We start from the raw sequence: 13,801 nt of genomic DNA, 5'->3' as shown, positions 1-13,801 counted from the left end.
AACAATTCCAGCTTTGGAAGGACCCTCTGGAGCTGCTGTGGCTGAATGAACCCCCTTGGGCAGGTCCCTGTCTCAGGAGATCAGGACTGGGGACAAGGCCTGCAGGGACAGGACACAGGGAATGGCTCCCACTGCCACAGGGCAGGGCTGGGTGGGAGATTGGGAATCAGGAATTGTGGAATCCATCCCTGGAATGGATTTCCCAGAGCAGCTGTGGGTGCCCCTGGATCCCTGGCAGTGCCCAAGGCCAGGCTGGACAGGGCTGGGAGCAGCCTGGGACAGTGGAAAGTGTCCATGAACAAGATGGGCTTTAAGGTCCCTTTCAACCCAAATCATTGCATGATTTCTCTCTGGGCACTGCCTGCCCTCAGTCTGGGATGGCTGGGCTGAGCACACAGCTCAGGGTGCAGTGCAGAGGTGCTGTCTGGCTGCTCCTGTCCCTCAGTGTGACCCCTGGGGCTCAGCCCATGGGGACAGGTGGCCCCATTGGCCACAACACCTGGGGAAACCAGCACTGCCCTGCTGGAACCCAGCAGGCTAAAAATACCTTGGAGTGAGAGATGACTGTTCAGACTGTTTTTCAGTCTTGCTAATATCAGACTTTCTTTTCTCATATTAGCATCCTTTTTTCCATTGAAGAAATGACTGTAGAGGTTCATGATGTACTTTGAGGCTGTGGCATTAAATGCCTCCCCTGGAGAACAAATCCAAGGAGTGCACAGGGATTCTTCTGCCTCTAATGCCTCTCAAACCTTGCTCCTGGTGTTCCTTGACCAACACAGGGTTATCTCTGCATTTAACACTTAATTTTATAATTAGATTTACTTTTCAAAAACACAAAAAAGGATCAAAGCAAATCCTTGGACTACGTTTGGAATTCAAGTTGAAGAAACATTTTTCTTAGCTCCCCTTTGCTGCCCACCTAACCCATTTCCTCTGGATGATTATTTGAAATGTACTACTTTAAATCTCAGTGTTAATTATTTCCAAGTGGTTGTATGTTATTGTTAAATTAATTGTTGGAAATTTTCTTTGGGTCCTGGTGAACAAGCTCTGTGCCAAAACCTGCCATTTCTTGTGTGCTCTTTAATTCTGAAGAGTAGCAGAACTCAGGCTGCTGCTAAAACCTCTCTGAAACATTCTGTTCTTGAGGCACCACTGTCCCTTCTGTCAAGTGTTAAGTGCAAAGCTCAGAATGATTTTCCAGTGGTGATAATTTTTCTGCAATCACAGAGGTTGTCCCTTTGCTGAGTGCTGGCACTGTAAACACAGCGAGCCCTTAAGCCAACAAAGCTGTTCCGATGACGTGAAATAAAAATGCCTTTATTTTTTCCTTTCCCAAAGAGTCTCCAAACAGCTTCCACCTTCCCCACCTCCCCATGAATGCACCTTTTGTTGCCAGCTGCGGGTGACCCAGGGCAGTGGGTGCCTTCAGCAGCAGCAGCAGGGCTTGGAAATCAAAAAGAGCTGTAAGATCATTGTCCAGCAGTCAGCCCAGCCACTAAACCATGTCCCCAGGTGCCACATGCACACCATTTATGAGCACTTGCAGGGACAGGGACTCCATCAGTGCCCTGGCAGCCTGTGCCAATGTCTGACAACCTTTCCTGTGAAGAAATTTTCCCAATTTCCAATCTAAACCTCCCCTGGCCCAGCCTGAGGCTGTTCCCTCTCATCCTGTCCCTGTTCCCTGGAGCACAGCCCAACCCCTGGGCTGTCCCCTCCTGTCAGGAGCTGTGCAGAGCCACAAGGGCCCCCCTGAGCCTCCTTTGCTCCAGGCTGAGCCCCTTCCCAGCTCCCTCAGCCTCTCCTGGTGCTCCAGACCCTTCCCCAGCTCCATTCCCTCCCTTGGACACCCTCACCCCCTCAATGTCCTTCTTGTGGGTTCACTACAAGAAATGCTCAATGTCTTTTGACCCGTGCTGGTCCCTCTGCAGCTTGGCCAACAGAGCCTTTTGTTTGAATTCCTAATTGCTGTAAATTTGAAAATTTCTAATTTTTGCAGCCTTTTTGTCTGGCAGCAGCTGGGTAGCTCTGTTGGACCTGGGAGAAGCAGTTGCCATCCAGCTGCCCAGAGCAGCTGTGGCTGCTGCATCCTTGGGAGTGTCCAGGGTTGGATGGGGCTGGGAGCAGCCTGGGACAGTGGGAGGTGTCCCTGCCATGGCAGGGGTGGCACTGGATGAGCTTTAAGGTCCTTTCCTACCCAAACCAGTCTGGGATTCTGTCTCCCACATGCATTCAAGAGCTGGAGTCCTTTTCCAAAACCTGCAGGTTTGCCATGATCATACAGCTCACCTGTGACACGTTTGGGCTTTTCTGTATTTCAGGCATCTCAGCTATGTGCTGTATTAGGCCTGGACAAATAAAATAAAAATTTTCTCTGGAATGATTCACTGTAAAGTAAGTTTTACCTTCACACAGGTGACCTTGTCCTCCCACTCTTCTTTAATGTCAGCTTTGTTTACTGCCCTTGCCTGTTGCCCAAACTAGAAGGACCAGTGAGGAGTCTGGCTCAGAGAAGCTTTGTAATAATCCAGCTCCACCTTGGAACTGAGGCTTTGTGTCCCTCAATCATCCTGACAGTAACTAGGAAAAAAAACCCATCAGCCTGGTTTTTTTAGGTAGAATCTTGTTCTGTGTTTCTATATTTTCTGTGCTGCAGTGGCTGATTGAAGCACAGCTCAATTGGGTGTGTTCTAAAGCAGTCCTGGGTTAAATACAATGTTCACTGAGGTTAAATAAAATGTTCACTGAGGTTCTGCATAGAGACCTCTGTGTCTCTATTAATATAATAGATATAATTATTAATGATATATTAATAAGATTAATATCAATAACTTGTTTAATATTAATTAATGGTTTTCTATAATATTGATGGTAACCTCACCTTTTGTTTCTCACGTGTCTGAGGTACAATAATTTCTTTTAATAGTTTGTACTTTATAAAGTGTTTAGTTCACAATCCTGCCAGGAGCTGGCATCTCAAGTCTCATTATCTCGTGATTCCCAAGGGTCAGAGCAGATTGTGCTTTCCATCCCGCCAAAAAGAATTCCTTCCCTAGCAGTGCCTCAATCCTGCAGAGCAGCAAACCCAGTGCAGCTCATCCTGCACCTCTGAGTGCCCAGGTTGGGGAAGGGAAGAGGAAGAAAAGAAAACATGAAGCAGACTCCTTTGAGGTCAGGATCCTTCCCTTTCCTGGTTCCTGGGATTAGTTTGGCAGCTGAAAAGCTGATTTCAAATGGCAGGTTGAGCATCTCTGGTTTGGACTTGTGTGCTTCTGCCTCATCATATATGTATACATATAAATAGATATAAAATTGATATTAAATAAATATATAAATGTAGAACTATAAGTAATCCTGCAAAATATATAATATATAAATGTAAACACAATTCTATATAAATATTCAACCACCATACTAAAATATAAATATTCCACAACTATACTAAATATTAATATTTATATAAATATAACTATATATTTTTATCTAATATAAATAATAAAGTATAAATATAACATACTAAATATAGTATATTATAAATATAATATACTTTATATTATAGTATAGTACAACTATACTGTAATATAAATATATTCTATAAATATAAATATATTTATATAAATAGAATTTATATAAATTATAAAAATGTACATTATATATTATATACAGCATAAATGATATCTATTTTATATAGATAATATATATTTATCTATATTTATATATATTTATATAAACAATATATTAATTTTAATATATTTTACACATACTATATACTAAAATATTTTCATATAAAATATTTTATATATTTTATAATAATATATTTGTTTATATTCATATAAATAAATATATAAATATACATTTCAATTTATATAGAAATATTTTTGTATGACTGTTATATATAAAATGTTATATATAATACATATTTATATATATTGTAACATTTGTACAAAAATATATTAAAATGTTATATATATATATATATATATATATATATATATATATATAATTTTTTTATATATTTGTTTTTGTATTAATTAAACCTCTGCTGCCCTGTTTTTGCTGCATTCTCTGCAGATGCCTGGTGGCCTGAGGGGCTGGTGCTGATGGGCATCCTGGAGCCACTTTCACAGCCTTTCATGGGCAGGCAGCCTTTGATCAGCAGTGCTGGAGAACCCATCAGGCCTCCCCCACACTTGCACAGAGCTCTTTCCCTGCCCTGTCTCCCAGCCTGTGGCATGTCCTGAGGTTATAATGTGTGTTTTCATCATTCCAGCCACAGAAAATGTGCCAGCAGTTTTGGGCTAGAGATAAGCAGCAGCCACCATGTCTGTGCTGGGCTTGCCCTCTGCTCTCCCTGATCCTGATATGTTTAAAATAGTTTGGTTTTCTGCATGTACAAGGTGGCTTTTGTTTAGTTAGGGTTTGTTGCTTTATTTTTTGGCAAGTCTCTACATCCAGACTCTGTGTTCTCTGTTTGCAGGCCATCTGATATTTAGCCCTGCATGAATTATCAGCCTTTCAGCTGTTCCTTTCAAACATTTGTGCTGCATTTGAGGTCTCAGTCCAGATTTAGAGGGTAGTAGCTGACTCCTGCTGCTTTCTGCCAGTGTGGAGCTGATGTTTCACCCATGGTCAGACATGAGCTGTCTGCTCCTTCTCACTCCTTAGGCTGATTTTATCCCTAACAATTCTGATAATCTCTACATAGTCTTGCCTTGATGCTGCTGCTGTTTGCATATGGGTTTGTTGTTGTTTTTGCCTTGTTGCCTGCTTTTCTTCAAGGTTTCTAACCAGGAATTGCTCTGTCCCTGGTTTGTCACCTGCTCCCTCCCTGTGTCCCAGGGAGGAGCACACCCTGGCTTTGGGATCGCTCTTTGTGTCATCATTACAGCTCTCTGCAATAGCTGGAGGGGAACTGGCTGTAGAAATAGCACCTTGTTCCTCTTTCCCCACGTTTCTGGCTCTGAGCAGGGCTCAGGCAGGCCTGTGGAGGGTGGTGACATCACTCTGCCATTGCCCAGAGTCCCTGTTCAATCAGGAGCTAATTGGTTTGGAAAAAAAACCTTGCAAACCCAAAGGAATAAAAAGTATTTTCTGAAACTGCTGCCTTGATTTTAACCCAGCCTCTTTCATTCTGCTTCCTCGGGGGCCAGTTCTGCCAGCTGCTGGAGAGATCCTTTTCCTGTTGCCAAAGGAAGCTTTGCATTTATGTATTCTCTCTAAAAACCCCCAAAACTACCCCTGCCCCCCCAAAAAACCCCAAACCCCTCAGTCCTACGAGAATGGTAGAAACAGCTCTTTTAACCCTGACTGTTATGAGAAATTCTCTCATCCCTCTTAGACCTGAGAGGTTTTTAATTTTCTGTTTTCTTTCTCTTTGCTCTTTGTTTGGTTTTTAGCATATCCATGTTAGAGAGCCAGTTTTGTACTGTCCTTGTAGCAGAGAACAAAAAGCTCCTCTGGAATGTCAGCATCCAGAGATGCTGTGATAAAACAAGGATTGAAAACAGTTCAGAGTCAAAAAGCAGCTGTTAATGTTCCTGAAACTTCTGTCATTGTTGGAGTCCTGGAATGGTGTGGGTTGGGAGAGACTTTAAAATCATCCAGTGCCACCCCCCACCATGGGCAGGGACAGCTTCCACCATCCCAGAGTGCTCTAAGTCCATCCAACCTGGCCTTGGGCACTGCCAGGGATCCAGGGGCAGCCTCTCTGATCTTCCACACCATCAGCTCCATGCAGGCTCTGGCATCCTCACTGGAGTCGTGTCCTTCCACTGGGGACACAAACACAGTGCCACTGACCCCTCTGCCTGCTCAGCCCAGCCCAGGGAGCTCCCCAGGCAGAGGCAGCTCCTCCCTGGCCCTGCAGCCACAGCCACACCTGGGAGCCCCCTGAGCACAGCTGGGATTGAAAGGATTCCACACAATCACAGAATGGTTTGTGGTTTATGGTTTGTTCAAGACCATCCAGTGCCACCCCTGCCATGGCAGGGACACCTTCCACTGTCCCAGGTGCTCCCAGCCCTGCCCAGCCTGGCCTTGGGCACTGCCCACCCTGCCAGGGAACAATTCCTGATGCCCAATCTCCCAGCCCTGCCCTGTGGCAGTGGGAGCCATTCCCTGTGTCCTGTCTCTCCAGGCCTTGTCCCCAGTCCCTCTGCAGCTCTCCTAGAGCCCCTTCAGGCCCCAAAAGGGGCTCTGAGGTGTCCCTGGAGCCTTCTCTTGTCCAGGCTGGATGTGGAAGAGAGGCCATCAAAGGGGCTTTTCTGGAAAGGGGAATGTGGAAAAGGGAAATATTTTGATGTTCGGTGTTCTTGTCTTGGTGGCTGCTATGAGTAGTTGAGTTGTGTTTCCTGTTGTAGTTTTTCCTTCCTACCAGCAGCTCTCAGTTTGTCAGTTGAGATCAGTGATTTTCCTGCAGCAGCCATAAGAATCTCTGAGCCTTGAGGCTTTTGGTGGCTTTAGGTGTTGGCATTGGGAGGTGAGAACCTAATCCACAGTTTCTCACTTCTCCTCTTTCCTTCTTGGTGGCTTCGTTGAATTTAGCAGATAGTTCTGTGCACAGTCAGCTCCTAATACAGGGGATTATTCTTTGGTGCCTTGAAGAATATTTAATTTATAGAGCTTTTAGAGCTTTTTCATGAGTCTTAAAAGCGCTTAGCAGATTTTTGGTCCTGGGAGTAAGTTCTACAATCTGGTTTAGTCCAGGCCAGAGAACATCACTGGTGGCTTTTGGTATTTATTCTGTGGTGTAAGAATGTGGCATTTGGTTGTGTCATTCAGTGTTGGGGTTTGATCAAAACACACCTTAAAAAGATCTCATTTTAAATTTTACTTGAATTGCTGGCAGTAAATGATTTTTTCCTCTTTGCAGAGCGAGGCTATGATCCCTACAACCCTGAGCTGCCCAGGCCCTCCCTGGAGGTGGAGGATGGCTTTCTGGCTGACATCACAGATGTCACACCTGGAATTCTGGAGCTGGAGCTGGTCAACAAGGCCATTGAGGCGGTGAAGAACGAAGTGGAGAGGGAGCAGAAGAAGTACGAGGAGCTGCTGGAAACCACGAAGGACTTTGGTGCTTCAGAGGGCTCCTCACTCATTTCAAACACACCTGTGTCAGCTGCTGGGCCACAGAGTGATTCCTTTGCCTCCTTGGAGTACAATCCAGGGAGCTACAACTTCAATAATAACTCAGATTACAACCCCACTCCTCTGGCTGCTGCTGCCCGCTCCAGTAAATACACTTTGGATTCCTCCCGCTCCAAGGGCAGCTCACTGGAGTACGTCCCCAAGGCTGTGGTGCAGAATAAAAAATACAGCAGCACTGTCACCAACAACAAATATGTAATTGATGACTCCAAGCCTTCCACAGACTTGGAATATGACCCCCTTTCCAATTACTCTGCCAGGCTGCTGGGCAAAGGCACAACCAAGGGGTCCAAAAGGGACAGAGCCTCTGATTATGAGGATTCCTACTCTCCGTCAAGGAAGAAGCTCTGTGAAGATCCTGATGATGATGAGGTGTTGGCCAGGTTCTCCTCCTCTGAAGATGAGGCTGAGGTGGAATATAAAACAGCTTCTGGTAGTTCACCCTCAAAAGCTGGTTCTGAGAGTGAGTCAAATGAGTCCTCTAGCAAAGAGCAGAGCACAAAATTGGAAGGCTCTGCTTCCCAGGGGAGCAAAGAAGCAGCACAGCACAGGGAGGACCTTCCAAATTCACAGAAAAACCTTTCCAAGAACTCATCAGACAAGAACTCAAAGGCAGTGAAGTTGTTTTCTGGTAAGAACAACAAGGACATTGAAAATAAAAACAAAGAATCCAAAGACAAAACAAAAAAGAAGAAAATTGATGTTAGTAAAACAGCAGGCCTCAGTGAGGCTGGGAAGAAGGAGAAAAATAAAAATGCAGACAAAGACAAAGTGCTCAAGAAAGAAGAAAAATTAAAAACCAAGCATGAAGAGAAAAACTGCAAAGACAAAAGCATCAAAGTGAAAACAGATGGGAACTTGAAAAAACCTGAAAAACACAAGTCAGAAAAAGTGGATGGGTGTAAGAAAGAAAAATCCAAGTCCAGCAGCAGCAGTTCAGGGAAAAGCAAGAGTGAGAGTGTCACCAAAGGCACAGAGAAAGTGGGGAGCAGCAAGAAGGATCCTCAGAGCAAAACTGCTGATGTGAAAAATGGCAAGGAAAGCTCTGGTCGTAAAAGCAAGGAGAAAGGGACCAAGAGCTCCCTGGAGAGAAAGAAGGACAAGGTCACTTGTGCAGGACAAGGAGACCCCAAGAAGGGTCAGAAGCAGCAGAGTTTGAGTCACGTGGACCTGTTTGGGGATGAGAGTGGAGATGAGGATGACAGAGGCCGGCCTTTGTCCTCCTCACTGCTTGATGTGAGCTCAGACTTGGATGGGGCTGACTCTGGCTCAGCCTCTGACAGTGACAGGGACAGGACAAAGAAAGCAAAGCGCTCCAAGTTGTCCAAGTCCTCATCATCCTCCTCTACATCTGATGACATTGATTATTCCATCCTTGAGAAAGATGTGGACTTTGAGTCAGATCCCATGGAAGAGTGTCTCAGGATCTTTAATGAATCTAAAGATGTGAAAACTGAAGACAAGGGAAGGCTGGGCAAGCAGGTAATGCTGGGTTGGGGGTGTTGGTTCTCTCCCCTCCAAAGGTGGCAGGATTCTGGTTTGGTTTAGTGGTGCTGCTTATCTCAAGTAGCTGAAGAGGGAGACTCCATGTGTTGGTAGAATCTCTTCCTTGTTGTGACTGAGTGCCTGGAAGTGTTTGCTCCTGAATTTACCTGCTGGATTCAAAGCTGCTATGAAATGTGAGGGTTCAGTCCCCTCTTGTGTGGAAGGCTTTCAAGATTATCAATTACTTCTGTCTCCATCTGGCCTGAGAACCTTGTGGATGTAGATGGCTGGAGAAAAGGCTGCAGGGAGTCAGTTTTGGGGTTTTCAATGCCAATCTAAGGTTGCCAGCCTGGGCACTGCCTTCTTCTTGCAGCAGAGTTTAAGGAACATGGGGGAGGTAGAACCTGGACAGGGTGTTGGTGCAAGTCCAGTACTTGTCAGACACTTTGGAGACTCTCCAAATTCATCTTCCCTATTCTAAATGCGTATTACAGGTAGTTGCTCAGGATCTCTGGATACCTGTGGGTGGTGCAAGCAAAAAATTGAAGGTAAAATTTCTTCCAATGGTACCAGAGGCTTCAGACTAAGGATATAAAACAGACAGTATTTACATAACAAGAAAATAGTTGAAGGGCACATAATCTGTAGCAGGAATTACTGATCAGTGAATTCAGAAAGTGCTGAACCAGAGGCCTGGAGTTAATTGTGGCCTGGAGTGACAAAAGCTCAGCTGTCAGTAGCCTCATGTGGCTCCTTTGCATCCCTGTGCTCGGGTGTGGTTTCCTGCTCCTTGGGGAAGGAGGCTCACTGCAGCACAGGGATCCTTCTTTGGGACATGGGTGTCTGGGTGGGATTGGTCATGGGACATTGTTTTTGTTTATGGAGTGATTTCCTAGATGGACCCATTGTGGTTTGACACTGGCCAAACACCAGGCACCCATGGAAATCACTCACTTCCCTCCCCTGCTGCACAGAGGAAAGAAAAAATTCAAACCAAGGGTTCATGAGTTGAGGTAAGGACCAGGAGAGAGGACTCCAAGGGCTCAGCTTAGAGGTACAAAGTGAGTTTATTGCTAACAAAATCAGAATCTAATGAGAAGTAAAACAGGCCCTTAAAACAGCTTTTTCCACCTCAGCCCTTCCCTCCTTCCCACAGACAGTGCAGGGAGAGAGGCCATGGGGGTTTGGTCAGTCCATCAGTGAGATTTTCTTCCACTGCTCTGGGAGAGAAATCCTTCCCTTGTGAGGCTGTGGGGTCCCTCCCAGGGGAGACAGCTCTCCATGGACTTCTCCAATGTGGGTCCACTCTCAGGAGCAGCAGCTCCCCAAAACTGCTGCAATGAGAGTCCCTTCCATGGGCACACAGCCCTTCCACAGGCACACAGCCCCCCAAAACTGCTGCAATGAGAGTCCCTTCCATGGGCACACAGCCCTTCCACGGGCACACAGCCCCCCAAAACTGCTGCAATGAGAGTCCCTTCCATGGGCACACAGCCCCCCAAAGCTGCTGTGCCATGGGTGCAGTCATCCAAGGCCAGGCTGCTCCAGCCTGGAAGCAGAGCCCCTCTCTCTCTCTCTCCACTTGGTCTCCCACTGGATCACAGCCCCTCCAGGCATCCACTGCTCCAGCATGGGCACCTCACCCATGGGCTGTGAGTGGATCTCTGCATTCCCTGTGGATCCCTGTGGGGGGAATCTCTGTATCCCCTATGGATCCTCACAAGCTGAGGGTGGATCTCTGTGTCCCCCCTGGATCTCTGCACCCCCCATGGATCCCCACTGGCTGAGAGTGGATCTTTGCATCCCCTGTGGATCCCCAAGGGCTGTGGGTGGATCTCTGCATCCCCCATGGATCTCTTCATCCCCTGTGGATCCCATGGACTGTGAGTGGATCTCTGCATCCCCAAGGGCTGAGAGTGGATCTTTGCATCCCCAGGGATCCTCACAGGCTGCAGGGGCACAGCTGCTTCACCATGGTCATCACCACAGCCTGCAGAGGAATCTCTGCTCTGGTGCCTGTAGCACCTCCTGCCCCTCCTTCTCCACTGACCTTGGTGTCTCCACATTGTTTCCCTCACATGTCTCACCTTCTTTTCTCTAGCTGGAATGAAAACTGCATGCCTCACTTTATTTTGATTTTCTTCTTAAATCTGTTATCACACAGGTGTTCCCATCTCCTCTAATTGGCCCAGCCTTGACCAGCAGCCTGTCCATCTTCAGAGCCATCAGGGATTGGCTCTGCTGGGCATGGTGGAAGCTTCCAGCAGCTTCTCACAGAAGCCACCTCTGTGCCTCCCCCACTACCAAACACCAGGCTGTGCAAAACCAGCACAACCCTGTGTTGTTTGGGCTCAATAATGTGCCAGGCCTTGGCATGGAGCTCAGGGCAAGGTTCTGCCCCCTGAGGCTGCTGGGCACTGCCCAGGCTGCCCAGGGAATGGTGCCAAGGCTGCCAGAGCTGCAGGAGCTCCCAGGGCTGCTCAGGGTGGGGGTGTTGGGGTGCCTGTGCAGGGACAGGGGCTGCACTGATCATCCCTGAGGGTCCCTTCCAGCTCAGGATACTCCAGGGTTTGTGATTGCAGGAGCTGCATGTGGCAGTGCAGTGATTTCTGCCTGGCAGAATTGCATTGTGAGAGTTTATTAGGGGTGGAAGTGAATTAACAAACCCTGGGGTTCCTGGGGTACCAGGTGATTCAGGGTGCCCTTGTGGTGATGAACACAGGTTTGTCCCAAGTGGTGCCCAAGCTCATCCCTAAATCCAGCCTTGGCTCTGCTGCTGAATTTCAGAGATGGTCAGGCTCATGTCAGAGTTTTGCCAGGAGTTGTTTTGAGAAACTCAAACCAAGATTGTCTGGAGAGCAGCTGGGGTTTTGAGAAACAAATCACTTAGCAAGTTTCTGTCAATTAACAACTGAGTCGAATTTCAAGCAGATTTCCAAGGGGTTCTCCTTGTCCAGGAGTTGCTCTGAGGTGTCAGCTTGGAGTAGCTTTGGCTGGAGAGGTGTTTCTGCCTCCTGCTGAGTGTCTGGATGTGACCTGCACTGTGTCACCAGAGTCTTCCTGCAGTGACAGCTGTGGCTGAGCCTGCAGGAAATATTTCCCTAAATGTGGGGTGAGGACACCGTGGTTTGGTGTTGAGCAGGTGTCAGCACTGCCCAGGGCAGAATGAGTCAGTTCCCAACTTCTTAAAAACCAATCCACCCTAACCCCCCTGGACTCTGAAAATGCCATGGGAGGTGAGGAGTGTGAGTGGCTGCCAGGGGAGGGCTGGTCAAGGCTCTTGTGCCAGGTGAGGCTGATCCTGCCCCATGCCAGCTCATGGAGCTGCTGCTGGGCTGGGAATGTCCTGCTGCTGTTCCTTGGTGGCTTCTGGAAGGTTCTTGTCACTGGCCACGTGTTCCCACCTGTCCTCTGCAAGATTAACCCAAAAGGAGAATTTCCACATCTCCCTCTTGTGAGGGATCTTCAAGTCTGTTCTTCTGTTCTTTTGTTTTCCAGCCATCCAAAGAGGAGGGAAATGAAGAAAAGACAGAAGATAATTTAACTACCTTGTTTCCTGGCCAAAAAAGAAGGATCTCTCATCTTGTCAAACAAGGAAATGTAAGTGCAGATTTAAAAGCAGATTAGAAGCAGATGAGTTTAGGTTGTTCCAAGTGAGGATTTTCTGTCCTGACCCTGGCAAAGGCTGCACTCCCAGGGCCAGGCAGCAGTGTGGGAGCTGTTTGTGCTGGAATCAGTCTATGGCTGTTTTATTTCCTCTCTTTCCAATTCCTCAAAAATCTCCCAGATTTTAGAATCTGTTAAAAGTGGCAGCAAAACAAAAAATCTTCCTAAAACCAAGGGTAGGCTGGGAAGAGTGAGTGGATTGTGCTCTTGGTAACCCTTTGGGATAGGTTGGGGTGTTCATTTTTTTCCAGTACAGCTTAATTTAGAGATTTCAATAAAAATTAACTGCACACAAGGTCACTCTGTATCTGCTGGTATTTTTCTGTGCCTTGTGGATCTAAAAGATACTACAGGAATTTACTCAGATGTTTAAAACCATTACCTTACATCTGCTCGGAATCAGCCAAGATCTCAGCAGTATTTGTTTGGATACTCTTTTTTCCCAATTGTACAAATACAGAGGAGAAAAATTAAAACAAAACAAAACAAAAAAAAAAAAAAAGGCAAAGAAGAAGCAAAAAAATCTGATTTTTTTATTCCTTTCTCCCTGGGATTTTAATTCATGTTTTCTCTGAGGGTTTAATGTGTTTCCCTCCAGGTGCTGATCTCAGATTAGTTTTATGTTGCAGCAGGATAAGAGTGGAGGCTTGTGCATTAATTTGAGCTGGGTAGTCCAGATTAATTGTTCTGCCTTTCCTCTCTGCCTAGGAAGGATTTTTTTGCCTTTAATAATTTGAAGCCCTGGGGTCAATACAATGGGTTTTATTTAACTACATATCTCCAGCCAGTTCGTGTGGTTTGATAAGGGCCCTTTCTTCCAAAGTGAAGAGATAAGAGACTGAAGCAAATGGCTTGGAAATTCATTAACTCAAATATTTATTGCAAAGAGGCACCTTTTAGACATGTACAAACCTTCAAATATATTTTCTTAATGTGACAGCTGATCCCAAAATGCTTTCCAAAGATGGGAGCCTCAGCAGAGCCTTTGCTTGGGCAAACAGAGCTGATCTGGTGTGCTCAGCTCCAGGACCTGAATTCCCTGGAGTTTGTCAGCTCAGAGCTCTGCCCAGGAGGTGCTGGAACACCTCAGCTGCCACTTTTCACCTCAGAACGTGCCTTGCTGTGTCCCTCCAAGTGGAATATTTGCTCAGTCTTGCTCATGATTTATGGCTCAGGGACTGAGCAGGAGGAGGGGAGGGAGCGAGTTCAGGGTTGGTTGCCAGGGGAAATGGGGGCCAAAGGAATTGCAGGTGAGGCAGAAAATGAGTGGCCTGTGCTGCTTGGAAGTCTGTAATTATAATTTAATGTCTGACTGCACCCAGTTTGGTATCCAGAAGCTGCTGTCAGCATCAGAGGCCGGGAATGCAGGAGGTGCCAGCTTTGCCCCTAGGTGTTCACGGGCCATCCTCCTCCAAGGAGATTCAAGGCCTGTTCCTCACATTTCAAAGGTGTGAAGTAGAGGGAGAAGTTTGTACTACTGCTGCTTCTCTTGCACTTC

At 46.6% G+C, this 13,801-nt stretch overlaps 1 protein-coding gene across 2 annotated transcripts in view; it reads left to right on the top strand.

Moving 5' to 3' along the window:
* The window catches only part of REXO1 (RNA exonuclease 1 homolog), a 51,042-nt gene that overhangs the window by 10,894 nt on the left and 26,347 nt on the right, over nt 1-13,801 (top strand). For both annotated transcript variants that reach the window (XM_059489710.1, XM_059489711.1), the window contains exons 2-3: nt 6,878-8,634; nt 12,136-12,237. In XM_059489710.1, coding sequence (XP_059345693.1) covers nt 6,878-8,634; nt 12,136-12,237 — 1,859 coding nt within the window. The remainder of the gene's footprint in view (nt 1-6,877; nt 8,635-12,135; nt 12,238-13,801) is intronic.

Source organism: Ammospiza nelsoni, chromosome 27, assembly GCF_027579445.1.
Source record: "Ammospiza nelsoni isolate bAmmNel1 chromosome 27, bAmmNel1.pri, whole genome shotgun sequence".
NCBI classification, from domain to species: domain Eukaryota; kingdom Metazoa; phylum Chordata; class Aves; order Passeriformes; family Passerellidae; genus Ammospiza; species Ammospiza nelsoni.
The sequence above is the reverse complement of the archived record's forward strand: the minus strand, read 5'-3'. Positions and strand labels throughout refer to the sequence as shown.